The sequence below is a fragment of the Salmo salar genome, chromosome ssa12 (assembly GCF_905237065.1).
Source record: "Salmo salar chromosome ssa12, Ssal_v3.1, whole genome shotgun sequence".
In the NCBI taxonomy this organism is placed as follows: Eukaryota; Metazoa; Chordata; class Actinopteri; order Salmoniformes; family Salmonidae; genus Salmo; species Salmo salar.
The window spans coordinates 37,888,595-37,905,453 of NC_059453.1; the positions used below are offsets into that span (position 1 = coordinate 37,888,595).

General features: G+C 40.8%; 1 protein-coding gene across 2 annotated transcripts in view; it reads left to right on the forward strand.

Moving 5' to 3' along the window:
• Positions 1-670: 670 nt before the first annotated feature.
• Positions 671-16,859, forward strand: part of LOC106564779 (apoptosis-stimulating of p53 protein 2) — a 45,851-nt gene continuing 29,662 nt past the window's right edge. For both annotated transcript variants that reach the window (XM_014131141.2, XM_014131142.2), the window contains exon 1: positions 671-1,243. In XM_014131141.2, the coding sequence (XP_013986616.1) occupies positions 1,217-1,243 (27 nt within the window). In that variant the 5' untranslated portion in view covers positions 671-1,216. The remainder of the gene's footprint in view (positions 1,244-16,859) is intronic.

The window sequence follows — 16,859 nt, forward strand, 5'->3', positions numbered from 1 at the left end:
TTTATTGTGTTACTTTTAAAAAATATATTATTTAGTAAATATTTTCTTAACCAACAATGCAGTTTTAAGAAAAATAAGAGTTAAGGGCTTGTAAGTAAACATTTCACGGTAAGGTGTTGTATTCGCCACGTGAAAAATCAAATCAAATTTTATGTTTCACATTTGTCACCGTACCGTGAAATGCTTACTTACAAGCCCTTAACCAACAATGTGTTTTTAAGAAAAAAAGAGAGTTAAGAAAAATATTTACTAAATAAACTAAAGTAAAAAATAAAAGAGCAACTATAAAATAACATTTGATTTGATTTGAATTTGGTTTGGTCGCCAAAAAAGTCTTACTCAACCATATATACCAAACGTAACATATCATACTCATTTGACTGTAAGTTTACTATGTTACGGATAGTTTTATAAGACCGGGCTGCTATGACAGTATTTTCGGCAGTTATATGCAACAACAAAACAGTGTTCATTAAAAACGAATCTATTAATATATTTTTGTAGTCCAATTTGTTTATGAGCATGATAGCTATACTTTTAAATGATGGTTGACGCAGCTTGTTTGCCATTAGCCAATCAGCGTTTCTCAACGAGTTGAACGCATGTGAACGCACACAACTCCAATTTACCGCTTCACAACTGATGATTACCACCTTCCCACTTGGTTATGAACGCAGCATTATTATATTCGCAGATCGCGTCACTCGATTTTGGGTTGGGTTGCAGTCGTTTGTTAATTCAACTGATAGCTTTCCTAGTGGGTAAATGCCCTTAAAGATACACATTCGTCTAAAAATGTTAGTCTTTAATAGATAGATTAAATATGGATTGAAAATTGGTTTTAACAGTGGACGTACAGTAGGCTATTTCTGCCGTTCTATTATTCATGGCTGCACATTTGTACAAAACCTTTGTTTGGCCAAATGGCCATGTCGATCAGGTGGCCACCGGACTAATCCTGAGAAATGATTTCAAGGGGTAGATCGTTGTCATTGAGAAGGGCATTGTTACAATACCACTGCAACAGGTCTCCAGTAAAGACAACATCAATAATTGTGGAACAGGAGAATGTAAATTAGAGAGGCGCTCGTGCGTATAATAGACGGGGGCGACAGAAAAAGGAATAAACTTGATCCGATGTCACTGCTCTGTTGGGTTATCGAATACGTGAGGGATTTGATATCCTCGAATCGAAGATAGCAGTAGCCAACGTTGCATGCGATACGGAGCCAATATGATGCCGGTGAGTTATTGTAACAGACTACATGTTCCTTTGATGTGCGTGTTATGATTTTGATTAGACAATACAGAATTGTTTAGAATGTGCCCTCACTCCTTAGGCTATGTTTTATCTAGTTCCTCAGCATCTAGTTCTCTATTATATTGAGACAAAGGCAGGATGTCCACACAAAATCTGAGTAGGATTTTAGCACACGGACAATCAACATGTTGCTGGCAACAGTGGCAACAATAGCAGGTTCTGTAAATACTGTATATTTTTGTAATTTAGCAGATTTATAGGAGCAATTAGGGTTAAGTACCAAGGCAACGTCGACAGAATTCAGACCTAGTCATGTCGGGATTCGAACCAGCAACGTTTCGGCTACTGTCCCAAAGCGCTTAACCGCTAAGCTACCTGCCGCGCTTGTAGCCTTCAATTTTCAATTGATCACTGGCTGCATTAATGACTTTCAGTAAACCCAGTCTTCCAATCCAGGGTAATAATACAGGACAGTGGGCTATTAACTGTTTGTAACCTTACTTATAACGTTTGAATACCCCACATCTTGGCCAATGATGGGCTTCCTTGACCAGAGTGTTGTATACAATATTAGCGTGATTAACAATAGTGGAATCGGAGGTTTGCCTTCAAAATAAAAGACCCCATTGAAACAGATGAAAACCGATTAACATTGTGGAATCATGTCACAATTGTACTAGCTACTGCTAAACAAAGATGGGGTGTTATATAAATTCAACAAAATACGATAACTAGTTAATTTTACACAGAAGTAAAAATCTGTTGAAATTGCACTGCGGATGTATAGACTTCAGAATTGCACTGGGGGCATACATATACTTTTTTATTTAACCAGGCAAGTCAGTTAAGAACAAATTCTTATTTACAATGACGGCCTAGGAACAGTGGGTTAACCACCTCGTTCAGGGGAAGAATGTTTACCTTGTCAGCTCAGGGATTCAATCTAGCAACCTTTCGGTTACTGGTCCAATACTCTAACCACTAGGCTACCTGCTGTAATGTTAGGCTTCCAAAGCTATACGATACTACAGATAGCAAGTTAATTATCTCACATCTCAGAAAGGATGTGTAATGTTGTACTTCTTGTTGACGAAATTTGTGCTAATGTTAAATTTTTGAGCTACCACCCAATAGACTCTCATTCATTCCTTGACTGAGAGCACTCCTTGTCCCAGAATCGCCCAGAATGCACCTCATGGCCCATTGACGTAGCATGGGCAATGTTTCCCATCTCAAAAGTATATCTGCCGTTGCGAATGTCAAACTCCACTCTGTGAGGCACATCAATCTGCAGGTTAAGATTTTAAACTCCTAAATTGATAGTGCAGTTTGTTTAGGCAATTTCACAGCAAACTAGCTTCTTTACATGCTGATATTTCTTTGGTATTATTGTGTGTAGCTAAGTTTGCTAGTTAGCTATCTAGCCAAACAGCCAGCCCATAGAAAGCATTGCATTATGGATTTTGTAAACGACTTGAGTTACAACAGATTTCCACAATGATTTTCATTATTCCTACCAACCTTATTATAATGCCAAAATTAGAAATTTGTTCACAAAAATATTGTTCTCACATATTCGTTTTTTTTAACACTGTAAATTTTGAAGGAATGAGTGGTTTGGAGTGGATTTTTCCATCCAATCTCACCAGTCAACCTACTGTATGTGTATTGAACATGTACAGCCTTACCTATGGATCCTGGGTTCATGAAATGGGGTTCCAGCCTACTCCGTGACACCCACAGATTACAATTCTAAAGAGTTTGCACAAATATTAGTGTTGTAGCTCTTATCACGGGACTTTATTTTCACTAGTTTCATCTGTTTGCATCAGTTTCAATGGCAGACTTTTATTTTGAAGGCGAACCACCAATTCCACTATTGTTGCTCATGCTAATGTAGTTCAGAAATTCCGTGTGTTCTCTGAATGTCTAGCTATCAGGTTCTGCTTTCTTTAAATCATATCTCATGACTCATGACATTTCCGAAATTAAAGAATGGTTTAAAATCATGCAGCATGCATATGAGGTTAACTGCCAGTTAGGCTACTACACCTTATTTAGCCAGAAAAACTTCAATGGACCACACACAAGTAAAATCCCAATTTAAAGGTTTGTGGTTGTCTGACACAAACTAAGTGTATTCTGTCCATACACAACATTGTTGGATGAAATGGTGATAATGTTTTTGACCATTGCCTTTTTGTGTGTAAATCCAATGAGTGTCAAGTTGATTGATTGTAATCTCGTAAAAAAACAACAGCCTCCCGAGTGGCGCAGTGGTCTAAGGCCGTGCTTGAGGGGTCACTACAGCCCCAGGTTCGATCCCAGGCTGTGTCACAACCGGCCGTGACTGGGAGTCCCATAGGGTGGAGCACAATTGGCCCAGGTTAGGGGAGGACTTGCACCGCATTCAGCGTCACAAATAGAACTGACTTCTATTTTAGCGCTTGGCAACGCTGATGCTCGTTGGCGCGCGCGAGCAGTGTGGGTGCATTGATTGAATAACATGTATGTGTACATTTATTTTTGCGACGCGAGCGGTGTGGTCAGCATGTAATGATGAATAATGACTTTCCATAAGTGAAATAGGCTATTCTCACTGGGCACAAGCAGTTTTTCAAATGTTTATTTTTTTGTGCTTTTTTTCTCCCCAATCGTTCAATCTGCCCAGAATGTATACCATGCATAGTCATATGAGAGGTAGTGTGAGCCTCAAATCTTAACCCACACCCAGAGCACGACTGATGTCACCAGTAAATAAAAATGTGTTCTTAACTGACTTGCCTAGTTAAATAAAGGTTAAATTAAAAAAATTAAAAAACACTTTTGGGTAAGAGACTTACAAGATCCTCTTTGCGTGCTGCAAGAAAGTGTAACTGAATTTGTTTATAAAACTGTACTATGCGAAACAAAATACAAACTAATCTTCTTACAAATTTGAACAGGCTTTCCTGCATTGCACTAATCTTTGTCAGTCGTAACCTGGATAGGGTTCTATGTTTAGATTATCCATGAGGTGGGTGCAGGCTTCCACACGGGCACAATGGTATTCTATTATTAGCTGGTCTGCAGAATGGTAAATCAAGATATTATCTTAGCTCTTGAGTGTGTCACTTGTTTGGCTCCCTTGTGGTCCGGTGTTTCCAAGTGAGGATTTACTGTCCTTATAGACCTTGGACATGGTAGTGTACATGATTATTACTGTGTAACAATATACCCTAGTGATGATGTGTAAATTAGAGCCAACATGTCATCCTCAACAACATCTAAACGTTTTCCCTTTTCTTGTTCAGCCAGACACTGATCTTTAAAAACAATCTTGACTAATGAGTGGATGACAACAACAGTTGAACCTAGTGAAGAAGAAGATAGTTGCCTTCTCAGTTGTGTAATTTTGCTAGTTAAACATGGGTTGGAAAGTAGACACAAAACAAGAAGTACAGCTATTTGAAGAACAATGACCCTGCATTGTTAAACTGTAATGATGGTGAGAGAAATATAACTCAGCATGCCTGTTTGTTCCTCTTGGGAGCCCTATGGTGTTGGCCCAACATCTTGTGTTTCTTTATATAGGTCGAGATCCTGGAAAATTAGTGTTAGCCCTGGTAGAACTCATAAATGTGGTGCTTAGGTTAAATCTATTTCAGGCTGTTCCATCATGTGGTTATGTGAACGGAGAATATATTTTTACTCAACTTGCAAGGACCTCCTATCTACAAGTGATTATTTAGCATGGGCAGGGGTTATACAGATAGGGGTAAATAATAGATTAGTTTATAGGCTAGACCTAACTTTGTTTTCTGGTTCCAAATATCATTGATTAGCATTGTTAAACTCATCTCACACCTGAGGTTACAGAGTGCCTTTGCAACTGTTACTACCACTGTGACCAGTAGCAACCACACAGTCAGACACACATACACACAATCTTTCTGCTGCTACATTTAGGCTATTTATACATTCCTTAGGCGATTATTCAAAAGTACTGCTCCATGGCTGTGGTGGAGATTTACAATTACATTTCCCATTGTCCCAAATACCTATGTCAAAATGTAAACATTTGAGCGACTGGGTTGTGTTTGCTTTCACCCAGTACTGTTTTTCTGCTCCCAGAGTAACTCAGCACAGTGGGGGTGGGGAACGGGGGAGGGTTGCTACTGCTACGCTGATTCAATAGTAAAGTCACGTGAGCCTGGCCATATGGCCTGGGTCCAGGCCGCAGCTTAAAAACATTGGGAGCTGACTGGCGGGGGCGGCTCGCAAGCCTATCCCAATCTGCCAACATTTATTAAAGATCCACACAACCACAAGTCAAGGGTTAGTGCTAATATCTTTTTTAAAACATGGAATGGAGAGAATGATACCGCTTTAACTGAAAAGGTCCTTGTTTCAAGAGGGAACACAACAGTTCTTTGAGGTTGGACTCCGTAGGATGGCTTTGCCCCGATGATGCATGTATCGACAGATGCTTATTTGTTGGATGCTGTTATTGGCATGAATAATTAATGACTCCAGTGGGTTGGATTACTCCTGTAGCTTGTAACTGCCTTCACATCAAACTTAACTCTATTTCCAATTAATTAGCTTTCAATTTGTGTCCGTCATGGTATATCGACAATTCACTCAACCTGTTTAACCAAATGTAATGGTCAGTTGGTCCTATAACAACTTGTGTGTATCATTTCAACTTGTTCCCTTCCCATGCCTACTTTTGAGCACTTTAGCATTTTTAGCACCACAGCACAATAATTCACCAAGAATGAATGTCACAAAAAAGTTTATTTTGATTTCCTCAAGGCGTCTCATGCAAAGTTGTTTTTTGGAAAGAAATTTGCAGGCGCAAGAAGGGCTTTGTCAGTAATTACATTTCGGATTAAGACCACCATCCACGATTAATTTGGTCTACCCCTATCAACAGTGATTTATTCATGGTTACATGATAAAATACACAACCTTTTAGTTGAAATTTGTTAATAGAATGTCTTATAGATTCTCTAGTCCGAGTCATCGTGGTCAAATGCCCGAAGCCTATGTTTATGTCACCTAATAACAGAGGAACAATTTGCAATTACAGCAGATCTTTCCAAAGATCTCATGGCACTTAGCTCATCACCTTATCCTCCACCAATTAGAATCCCTATTGCTAATGAGGTTTGTTCTCAGTCACACTGATGCGCCATTAATGAGAAGCTTAGCCTAACCGATCTCATTAGATGCCCCACACTGTGAAACATTATTACATTTTTACCACAGACTAGACCTCGCAGGCCAATGTCTGATCGAAGTAGGGTTAAGTTGCCCCAGACACATCATGGGTCAGTTTTGCATTTCTAGGATTGGGGGAGGGGACGCTGATCCTAGATATGTACTTAGGGGAAACTTCACCCCCAAGCTGTCTGATCTGTCTGAATAGAAGGGAAATGTTGTGTTATTAGGGCTGCTCCCACACGCAAAGTCAAAGTGCTCTGCATTTCCCCTGTGTGAATCAGGGGAATTGTATTCATTCAAGCCGCCTGCCATAAGTGTTTATATAGAATCTATCCATAGAATTAGAATGGATTGTTTTCAATTCTATCGTGGCTTTATTAATACAACTACTGCCTATGCACATGTCTTATTCTGAAGACTGGAATTATCTGTATGTGGGGGCTACCTGGAATACAGTGTAGCCTATAGGACAAATTCTCTCAAAGGAAGTAAAGTATTCTATTCTACTTCTGGTTCTCCAAGATATTCAGTGGGGTCTAAAATTATTGACACCCTTGATAAAGTTTAGCAGTAATGACTGTATAAAATAATTCATACTAATACAATTGCTTAGAGAAAGAGATTTTGTTTAACAAGTCATACATTATTTTTAGGTAGGGGTCAAATTTATTGACACCCCTAAAGATTCTTATAAATAAAGTGTCAAAAGTTTAGTATTTGGTCCCATATTCCTAGCACGCGATGACTACATCAAGCTCCTGACTACAAACATGTTGGATGCATTTGCAGTTTGTTTTGGTTGTGTTTCAGATTAGTTTGTGCCCAATAGAAATGAATGGTAAATAATGTATTGTCACTTTTATTATAAATAAGAATAGAATATGTTTCTAAACACTTCTGCGTTAATGTGGATGCTACCATGATTATGGATAATCCTGAATAAATCCTGAATAATGAGTGAGAAAGTTAGAGGGGCTGGAGGCTGCATTTATTGTAGCTGGGGATTTTAACAAAGCAAATTTGAGATCAATGTTACCTAAATGTTTTCTGCATATTGATTGCATGACACGAAGGGCTAATACTCTCAACCACTACTACTCTAACTTCCGCGATGCATACAAAGCCCTCCCCCGCCCTCCCTTCGGCAAATCCGACCACGACACCATCTTGCTAGTACCGGTTTATAGGTAGAAACTCAAACAGGATGTACCAGTAACGAGAACCATTCAATGCTGGTCTGACCAATCGAGATTGTTTTGATCACGCGGACTGGAATATGTTCCAGTCAGCCTCAGACAACGACATTGATCTATACACTATAAATAAGTGCATTGGAGATGTCGTGCCCACTGTGACTGTTAAAACCTACCCTAACCAGAAACCGTGGATGGATGGCGGCATTCGCGAAAAACTGAAAGCGCGATCCACCAAATTTAACCATGGAAAGAGGTCTCGGGATGTGGCTAAATATAAACAGTGTAGTTATTCCCTCCGCAAGGCAATCAAACAAGCGAAATGCCGGTAGAGGGTCAAGGTGGAGTCGCAATTCAACGGCTCAGTTACGAAACGTATGTGGCAGGGTCTACACCAAATCACGGACTACAAAAACAAAAGCAGCCACGTTTCCAGACAAACTAAACACCTTCTTTGCCCGCTTTGAGGATAATACAGTGCCACCAACGTGGCTTGCTAACAAAGACAGCCCCCCCCCCCATGTCAGTGGCTGACACGAGAAAGATATTTAAACGTGTTAACCCTCGCAAGGCTGCAGGCCCAGACGGCATCCCAAGCCGCGTCCTCAGAGCATGCACAGACCAGCTGGCTGGTGTTTTTACGGACATATTTAATCGCTCCCTATCCCAGTCTGTTGTCTCCATATGTTTCAAGATGGCTACCATTGTTCCTGTACCCAAAAAGGCAAAGATAGCTGAACTAAATGAATACCGCCCCGTAGCCCTCACTTCTGTCATCATGAAGTGCTTTGAGAGGCTAGTCAAGGATCATATCACCGGCACCTTACCAGCTACCCTAGACCCACTTCAGTGGATTTTCTGATGGGCCGTCCCCAGGTGGTGAAGGTAGGAAACAACATCTCCACTTCACTGACCCTCAACACTGGGGCTCCACAAGGGTGTGTGCTCAACCCTCTCCTGTACTCCCCGTTCACCCACGACTGCGTGGCCATGCACGCCTCTAACTCAATCATCAAGTTTGCAGATGACACAACAGTAGTGGGCTTGATCACCAACAACAATGAGACAGCCTACAGGGAGGAGGTAAGGGCACTTGGAGTGTGGTTTCAGCAAAACAACCTCTCACTCAACATCAACAAAACAAAGGAGATGATCGTGGACTTCAGGAAACAGCAGAGGGAGCATCCCCCCCATCCACATCGAAGGGTCAGTAATGGAGAAGGTGGAAAGTGTTTTAAGTTCCTGGACATATATATCACAGACAAACTGAAATGGTCCACCCACACAGACAGTGTGGTGAAGAAGGCACCACAGTGCCTCTTCAACCTTAGCATCCTGTCGGGCTGTATCACAGCCTGGTACAGCAACTGCACCGCCCTCAACTGCAAGGCTCTCCAGAGGGTGATGCTGTCTGCACAACGCATCACCGGGGGCAAACTACCTGCCCTCCATGACATCTACAGCACCCGATGTCACAGGAAGGCCAAAAAGATTATCAAGGACAACAACCACCTGAGCCACTGCCTGTTCACACCGCTATCATCCAGAAGGCGAGGTCAGTACAGGTGCATCAAAGCTGGGACAGAGAGATTGAGAAACAGCTTCTATCTCAAGGCCATCAGACTGCTAAACAGCCATCACTAACTCAGAGAGGCTGCTGCCCACATTGAGACCCAATCACTGGACACGTTAACAAATGGATCACTAGTCACTTTAAACAATGCCACTTTAAATAATGGCACTTTAATAATGTTTCATATCTTACATTACTCATATCACATGTATATACTGTATTTTATACCATCTACTGCACCGCGATTTCTGTGTATTACAGTAGAAGTCAGAAGTTTACATACACTTAGGTTGGAGTCATTAAAACTAGTTTTTCAACCACTCCACAAATTTCTTGTTAACAAACTATAGTTTTGGCAAGTTGGTTAGGACATCTATTTTGTGCAAGACACAAGTCATTTTTCCAACAATTGTTTACAGACAGATTATTTCACTTGTAATTCACTGTATCACAATTCCAGTGTGTCAGAAGTTTACATACACTAAGTTGACTGTGCGTTTAAACAGCTTGGAAAATTCCAGAAAATTATGTCATGGCTTTAGAAACTTCTGATAGGCTAATTGACATCATTTGAGTCAATTGGAGCTGTACCTGTGGATGTATTTCAAGGCCTACCTTCAAATTCAGTGCCTCTTTGCTTGACATCATGGGGAAATCAAAAGAAATCAGCCAAGACCTCAGAAAAAAAATTGTAGACCTCCACAAGTCTGGTTCATCCTTGGGAGCAATTTCCAAACGCCTGAAGGTACCACGGTCATCTGTACAAATAATAGTACGCAAGTATAAACACCATGGGTGTCATGTCCTGACCAGTGAAAAGGGTCATTTTGCCATAGTAGAATGGTCAGGGCATGGCAGGGGGGTTGTTTTGTGTGTCTTGGGGTTTTTTGGTTCTAGGGGATTTTGTTCTAGTTTTGTATTTCTATGTTTCGTTTTTATGTTTGGCCGAGTATGGTTTCCAATACCATACTCGGCCAAAACAGTAAAACGAGTCCTTTCGTTGTCTCTGATTGGAAGCCATACTTAGGCAGCCTGTTTTCCGTATTAGTCTTTGTACCTTACGGAACTGTTGGTCGTTGTTATTTTTCTGTTTAAGTGTTCTCCTATAATAAATTAAGAATGAGCACTCTACACGCTGCGCCTTGGTCTGTTCACTACGACGCCTGTGACAATGGGACCATGCAGCTGTCATACCGCTCAGGAAGGAAACACGTTCTGTCTCCTAGACATGAAGGTACTTTGGTGCGAAAAGTGCAAATCTATCCCAGAACAACAGCAAAGGACCTTGTGAAGATGGTGAAGGAAACGGGTACAAAAGTATCTATATCCACAGTAAAACGAGTCCTATATCGACATAACCTGAAAGGCTGCTCAGCATGGAAGAAGCTACTGCTCCAAAACCGCCATAAAAAAGCCAGACTACGGTTTGCAACTGCATATGGTGACAAAGATCGTACTTTTTGGAGAAATGTCCTCTGGTCTGATGGAAACAAAATTGAACTTTGGCCATAATGACCATCGTTATGTTTGGAGGAAAAAGGGGGAGGCTTGCAAGCCAAAAAAACACCATCCCAACCGTGAAGCATGGGGGTTGCAGCATCATGTTGTGGCGGTGCTTTGCTGCAGGAGGGACTGGGGCACTTCACAAAATAGATGGCTTCATGAGGGAGGAAAATTATGTGGATATATTGAAGCAACATCTCACGACATTAGTCAGGAAGTTAAAGCTTGGTCGCAAATGGGTCCTCCAAATGGACAATGACCCCAAGCATACTTCCAAAGTTGTGGCAAAATGGCTTAACAAAAACAAAGTCAAGGTATTGGAGTGGCCATCACAAAGCCCTGACCTCAATCCTATAGAAACTTTGTGGGCAGAACTGAAAAAGCAAGGATCCTACAAACCTGACTAAGTTACACCAGCTCTGTCAGGAGGAATGCGCCAAAATTCACCCAACTTATTGTGGGAAGCTTGTGGAAGGCTACCTGAAATGTTTGACCCAAGTTAAACAATTTAAAGGCAATGCTACCAAAAACGAATTGAGTGTATGTAAACTTCTGACCCACTGGGAATGTGATGAAAGAAATAATAGCTGAAAGAAATCATTCTCTCTACTATTATTCTGACATTTCACATTTTTAAATAAAGTGGTGATCCTAACTAACCTAAGACAGGGAATTTTTTTACTAGGATTAAATGTCAGGAATTGTGAAAAACTGAGTTTAAATGTATTTGGCTAAGGTGTATGTAAACTTCCAACTTCAACTGTAGGTAGTTGATGGGAATTGTTTGATTATTTGTTAGATATTACTGCACCATTGGAACTAGAAGCACAAGCATTTTGCTACACTCGCATTAACATCTGCTAACCATGTGTATGTGACCAATAAGATTTGATTTTGATTTGATTATTCAGAATCATGGTAGCATCCACGGTAATGTAAAAGTGTTTAGAAATATTTTCTATTCTTATTTACAATAAAAGTGACTCTAAAATGACACAATACATTAATGACTATCTTTTATGTTTTGTTTTACTTTTTTTCACCCAAAGTCATTACGATCTTGTCTCATCCCTGCAACTCCCCAACGGGCTCGGTAGAGGTGAAGGTCGAGTCAGGCGTCCCCGAAACATGACCCGCCAAACCGGGCTCCTTAACACATGCCCGCTTAACCCGGAAGCCAGCTGCACCAATGTGTCGGAGGAAACACAGCTCTACCGACGACCGAAGTCAGCCTGCAGGCGCCCGGCCTGCCACAAGGAGTCGCTAGAGCGCGATGAGCCAAGTAATGCCCCCCCGGCCAAACCCTCCCCTAACCCAGACGACGCTGGGCCAATTGTGCGCCGCCCTATGGGACTCCCAGTCACGCCTGGTTGTAACACAGCCTGGGATCGAAGCCGGGTCTGTAGTGACGCCTCAAGCACTGCGATGCAGTGCCTTAGACCGCTGTGCCACTTGGGAGGCCCCACCATTCATTTCTATTGGCCACAAAATAATCTGAAACACAACCAAAACTAACTGCAAATGCATCCAACAACTTTGAAGAGTCACAAACTTGATGTAGTCATATCTTGCTAGGTATATGGGACAAAATACTACACTTCTGACTACTTTATTTCTAAGAATCTTTAGGGGTCTACCTTTTTGAGACTTTTTTATATTACTTGTTATACAAAATCTCTTTAATCAAATGTATACAATTATATAATTTCGCAAAAAACTATTTTGTTGCACACAATATAGCTCAGTATTTGAATTATTTATTTTATACAGTCATTATTGCTCATCTTTATCAAGGGTGTTAATCATTTCAGACCCCACTGTACATACAATACGAGATCAATTGAACATCTGCCTTGGGGGATAGCACAAGGGCTGTCATTGGAGCTCATATACAAAAAGCCACATTTCCATAATGGCTGATTATTCTCTGAGGGGAAAAGAACATTCCCCTATTCTGTTAAAGGCTTGGTCATCCACTGCAAGGGTGCATCCAAAATGGTAACCTTTTCCCTACATAGTGCACTACTTTTAACCAGATCCCTATGGGTCCTGGTCAAAAGTATTTCCCTACATAGGGAATAGGGTGCAATTTCAGATACAGACCATGAGCCAGCAATGATAGCTCCCTTATACATTTGTGTATGGAAATACAAGTGTGTTACTTTGCATGTAATTTGATATTTGGTCGATTTGTATTCGACAAGTCTTACAAAAGCACTAAAGATATCTTTACACGCCATGCATTCAGTGAGTGGTGCCAAGCAAACAGGGACATGCCAAGGAATTAGCATAAGCCCCCAATGTTCGCGGCCCCTTTTTTGTAGTTGTAAATAAAATATAATTATCTTTTGCTCATTATTTAATAAGGCTATATTTGGGAATTTTCGCAGCATTTTTAGGCCTTTTAGACATCAACTTTTATATGAGCCTTACCAAGTAGGGTGCAGTTCATTTCTGATTGTCCTAGATGGCCTCAAGGCTCACTCAGATCTCCCAATGTGCCTACTGCTTCCCATAGCCCTTGCCCTATGTGATAAAATGAAGGCCCAGTGCAGTGAAATAGAAAATGACAGCCTACTTCTCTTCACTTTATCAACCTCTGACACCATGCCCCACTTCTGTACTGGTTGATGCATGGGCTTCCTTAAAGACATGTATTTAGTCCAACATTTTCCTATTACCACTCAATAAATGAATACATTAGTGTGGTTTGGTTGATGAACAGCATTGAGAAGTGTGCTGTATACAGAGAAACAAGCTGGGGTCCATATTTTTTTTAAGCAGCTTTACAAGATACAAATAGGATTCAAATCAGCTATATACTGTTAAAGAGTGACTGCCTTTAAAAAGCAACAGATCCCCTTGAAAATCCCTATGTGGCATTGATAGGAGTCAGAAACAGTTATTCTAGTGTCAAAATTGACTACAAAATGTAAATAGGCAGATTTTGGTCATAAAGTCAGTCTCGTCTAAAACTGAGTATGGAACATCTGTGCGTCACAATGGGTAAATGAAGGTTGGGTTTTGATTTGACGATGTACATTTGCCCACTAACATGGGGTGAACAGCTGCAGTGATTGCTCTCTATCCAATAGCATAGACAGTGAGACAGACTGCCCAGCAGCCCGACGTTGTTTACATAAGACAACACGTCACACATTTTATGACTTTTTGCTTTAGTTTTAACTTTTAATTTTTTTACACCAAACAACATAGCTAGATGTAAAATTGTGCAAGTAAAACATCCTCAGCAGAAACGTAAAAATGTTTTAGATTCATTCTGAGGATTTTGAAGAAGTGAAATGGGGGACAAACATTAACCAAACGCAGAAGTGGTCAGGAAACACACCTCCAAGATGAAATCCCGTTTTTCTGATGAGCAACAGAAAAACACACATGTTCAATGGCTCTTTAAAGACAGACCCTTCAGAGAAACTGGAAAAGTCAGCTGTTCAGAAAGGTATACAGGTCTCACCTAGGCTAAGTGTCACCAGAAAATTGAATAAAACAAACAAAAAATGGCAATGGTGAAATGGCAAAGAGTTTAGCTTTACCCCTGGAATTGTATGCAAAAATAGGTGAACATTTATTCATTCTGAAGTTCCTTCCTCACCATAAGAGTTTTAGGAGAGAAATACATTTAAAATGTTGTTGGTAGACTTGCATGACAAAATTACATTGTCATGCAAAGTGGGGTGACTTCCTGTTTTAAAGAAACCAACAACAACAAACTCAGAATTGGCCTCTATTTGCCACTCCCCAATGTGTGCATGTCTGAAGGGAGGCCGAAAGTTGGGAAGTAGTAGTCTTTTTGCGGATATTAATTATCTTGTTTTCTGCAAACAGGAAGTCGCCTAGCTTTGCATGATGATGTCATATGGCGGAGTCTACCTTTAAGAGGGCACATGGCCATGATGTTATCCTAACTCTAATTGCCAGTCTGTGGATTTCTTATACTTGTAGCGTGACTAGGACAGAAAGGCAATCAGTCATATCCCCAGCTGTAGTCCGATCCAGTGCCCAGATTGAGAGCATATTTTAAAAGAGGACAAAAAAAGGCTCTTTTTAAACCTTTAGTGCACAGCTGCTTCAAACCGGATACTTGAATTGGTGCGTGGAGTGTCAGCTGGCAAGCTTGTGCCACGGTCTCACAAATGTAGGATCAGTCAGCATTATGAGTGGTTTAGCATTGTTAGGTGTCTCTCAGCCACTTCTGTTAAATGCCAGATGTTTGTGGCGGATGTGGAAGGCTTTATTATTTTATACTGTTGCCTCGACATAATTATGTTTCTCTCCATAATCCAACTGTGCTTGACATCATAGATTTATCATGAATGGGTTCAGGCTTGAACACCTTCGACAAATTTCAGGAAATTGGTAGACAGCTCAGTTTGACAAAGAATTTGAAAATCAATCAGATCGATAGCTTAGTAAGTTCGAAGTCTCCTGATTTATATGGATTATCTCCAAATTATAACTGGTTTTAGGCAGAGGTTTCCGGAATGGTAGGTTCTGTAGGTTGTTAGTGGGAACGTAGTGCTGCAATGGTGGCAGAGTCTACAGGACAGCTTCCATGTTACTCTCAGGATGTGTCCCAAATGGCACCTTATGGGCCCTGGTCAAAAGTAATGCACTAGGGAAAAGGGTGCCATTTTGGGGGTGCATCTTCAGTCTAAAGCCCATCTGTTACCTCAGTGGTATAGACCTTTCAGGCCCCATGCCAGACCACCACTATGAAGCAACAAGTCAATGATCGCTTCTTGCATCCTCTATACCTTTGGGCAGCGGAGCGTGTTTGGCTTGGCCTGCTATTTATGGTGCAAAGAAATTGCTGACTTGCACTTGGCTCTATAACCCTTTATTGTCCCCCATATACAGTTGTCACAGTGGCTGGCTGCAGCGTTTGCGCATTTGAAAGGAAACCATTGACCTATGTAGAATCTTGTGAAAGGTCAAATTCACAGAGCCTGCCCCCTTTTCTCGAGGACCAGTGTCCTTGACAGTGTTGCCTCTTCATCATGTTTTCATTTTCAGAGATTGGAGCTTGGCTCTATTGGAATTTGAGACCCAGTTTTCTCTTTGAAAAAATGTTCAGAACTGCATTCACCCCTTTATAATTCCAGAGGGGGTTCTGGAGTAGTTCCCAGACTGTCCCCATTCTGTCTTTGGGCTGGCTCACTCCAGATGTTGAAGCAACGGCATTATTATTCGTGGAATTCCCTGTGGTAATTTCTAAGTAAAAGGACCCATAAGCACATGTGAAGTTCATAGAACCATGTCAAATTGGGTGACAAATGAAAGCCACGAGTCTATATTTTTGAGAAATTAAGGCATTTATGCGTTTCAACCATTTTCCATTCTCAAAATGAGGAATAAACAAATTGTCAAACAGATGGAAAAGGGGCCTTACAAAACATCTACCAGAACAAGTCTTAAAAGGTATTAGAAATACATCAAAATACAATAATGTTGAATTAGACCCCTGCCAACTGATATCAACACAAAAATATAAACGCAACAGGCAACAATTTTAATGATTTTCTGAGTTACAGTTCATAAAAAGAAATCAGTCAATTGAAATACATTTCTTAGGCCCTAATCTATGGATTTCACATGACTGGGCAGGGGCACAGCCATAGGTGGGCCTGGGAGGGCATAGGCTTTATTACAGACAGAAATACCTGTTGTTTAACCGGTACATTTTAGAGTGGCCTTTTATTGTCTTCCCTGTGGCTCAGTTGGTAGAGCATGGTGTTTGCAATGCCAGCATGGTGTGTGCAACGCCAGGGTTGTGAGTTCGATTCCCACGGGGGGCCAGTACAAAAAAATGCATGAAATTAAATATATGAAATGTATGCATTCACTACTGTAAGTCGCACTGGATAAGAGTGTCTGCTAAAATGTAATTGTCTCCAGCACAAGGTGCACCTGTGTAATGATTATACTGTTTAATCAGCTTGTTGATATGCCATACCTGTCAGGTGGATGGATTATATTGGCAAATGAGAAATGCTCACTAACAGGGATGTAAACAAATTTGTACACACAATTTGAGAGAACAACATATTTTTGTGCATGTGGAACATTTCTGGGATCTTTTATTTCTGCTCATGAAACATGG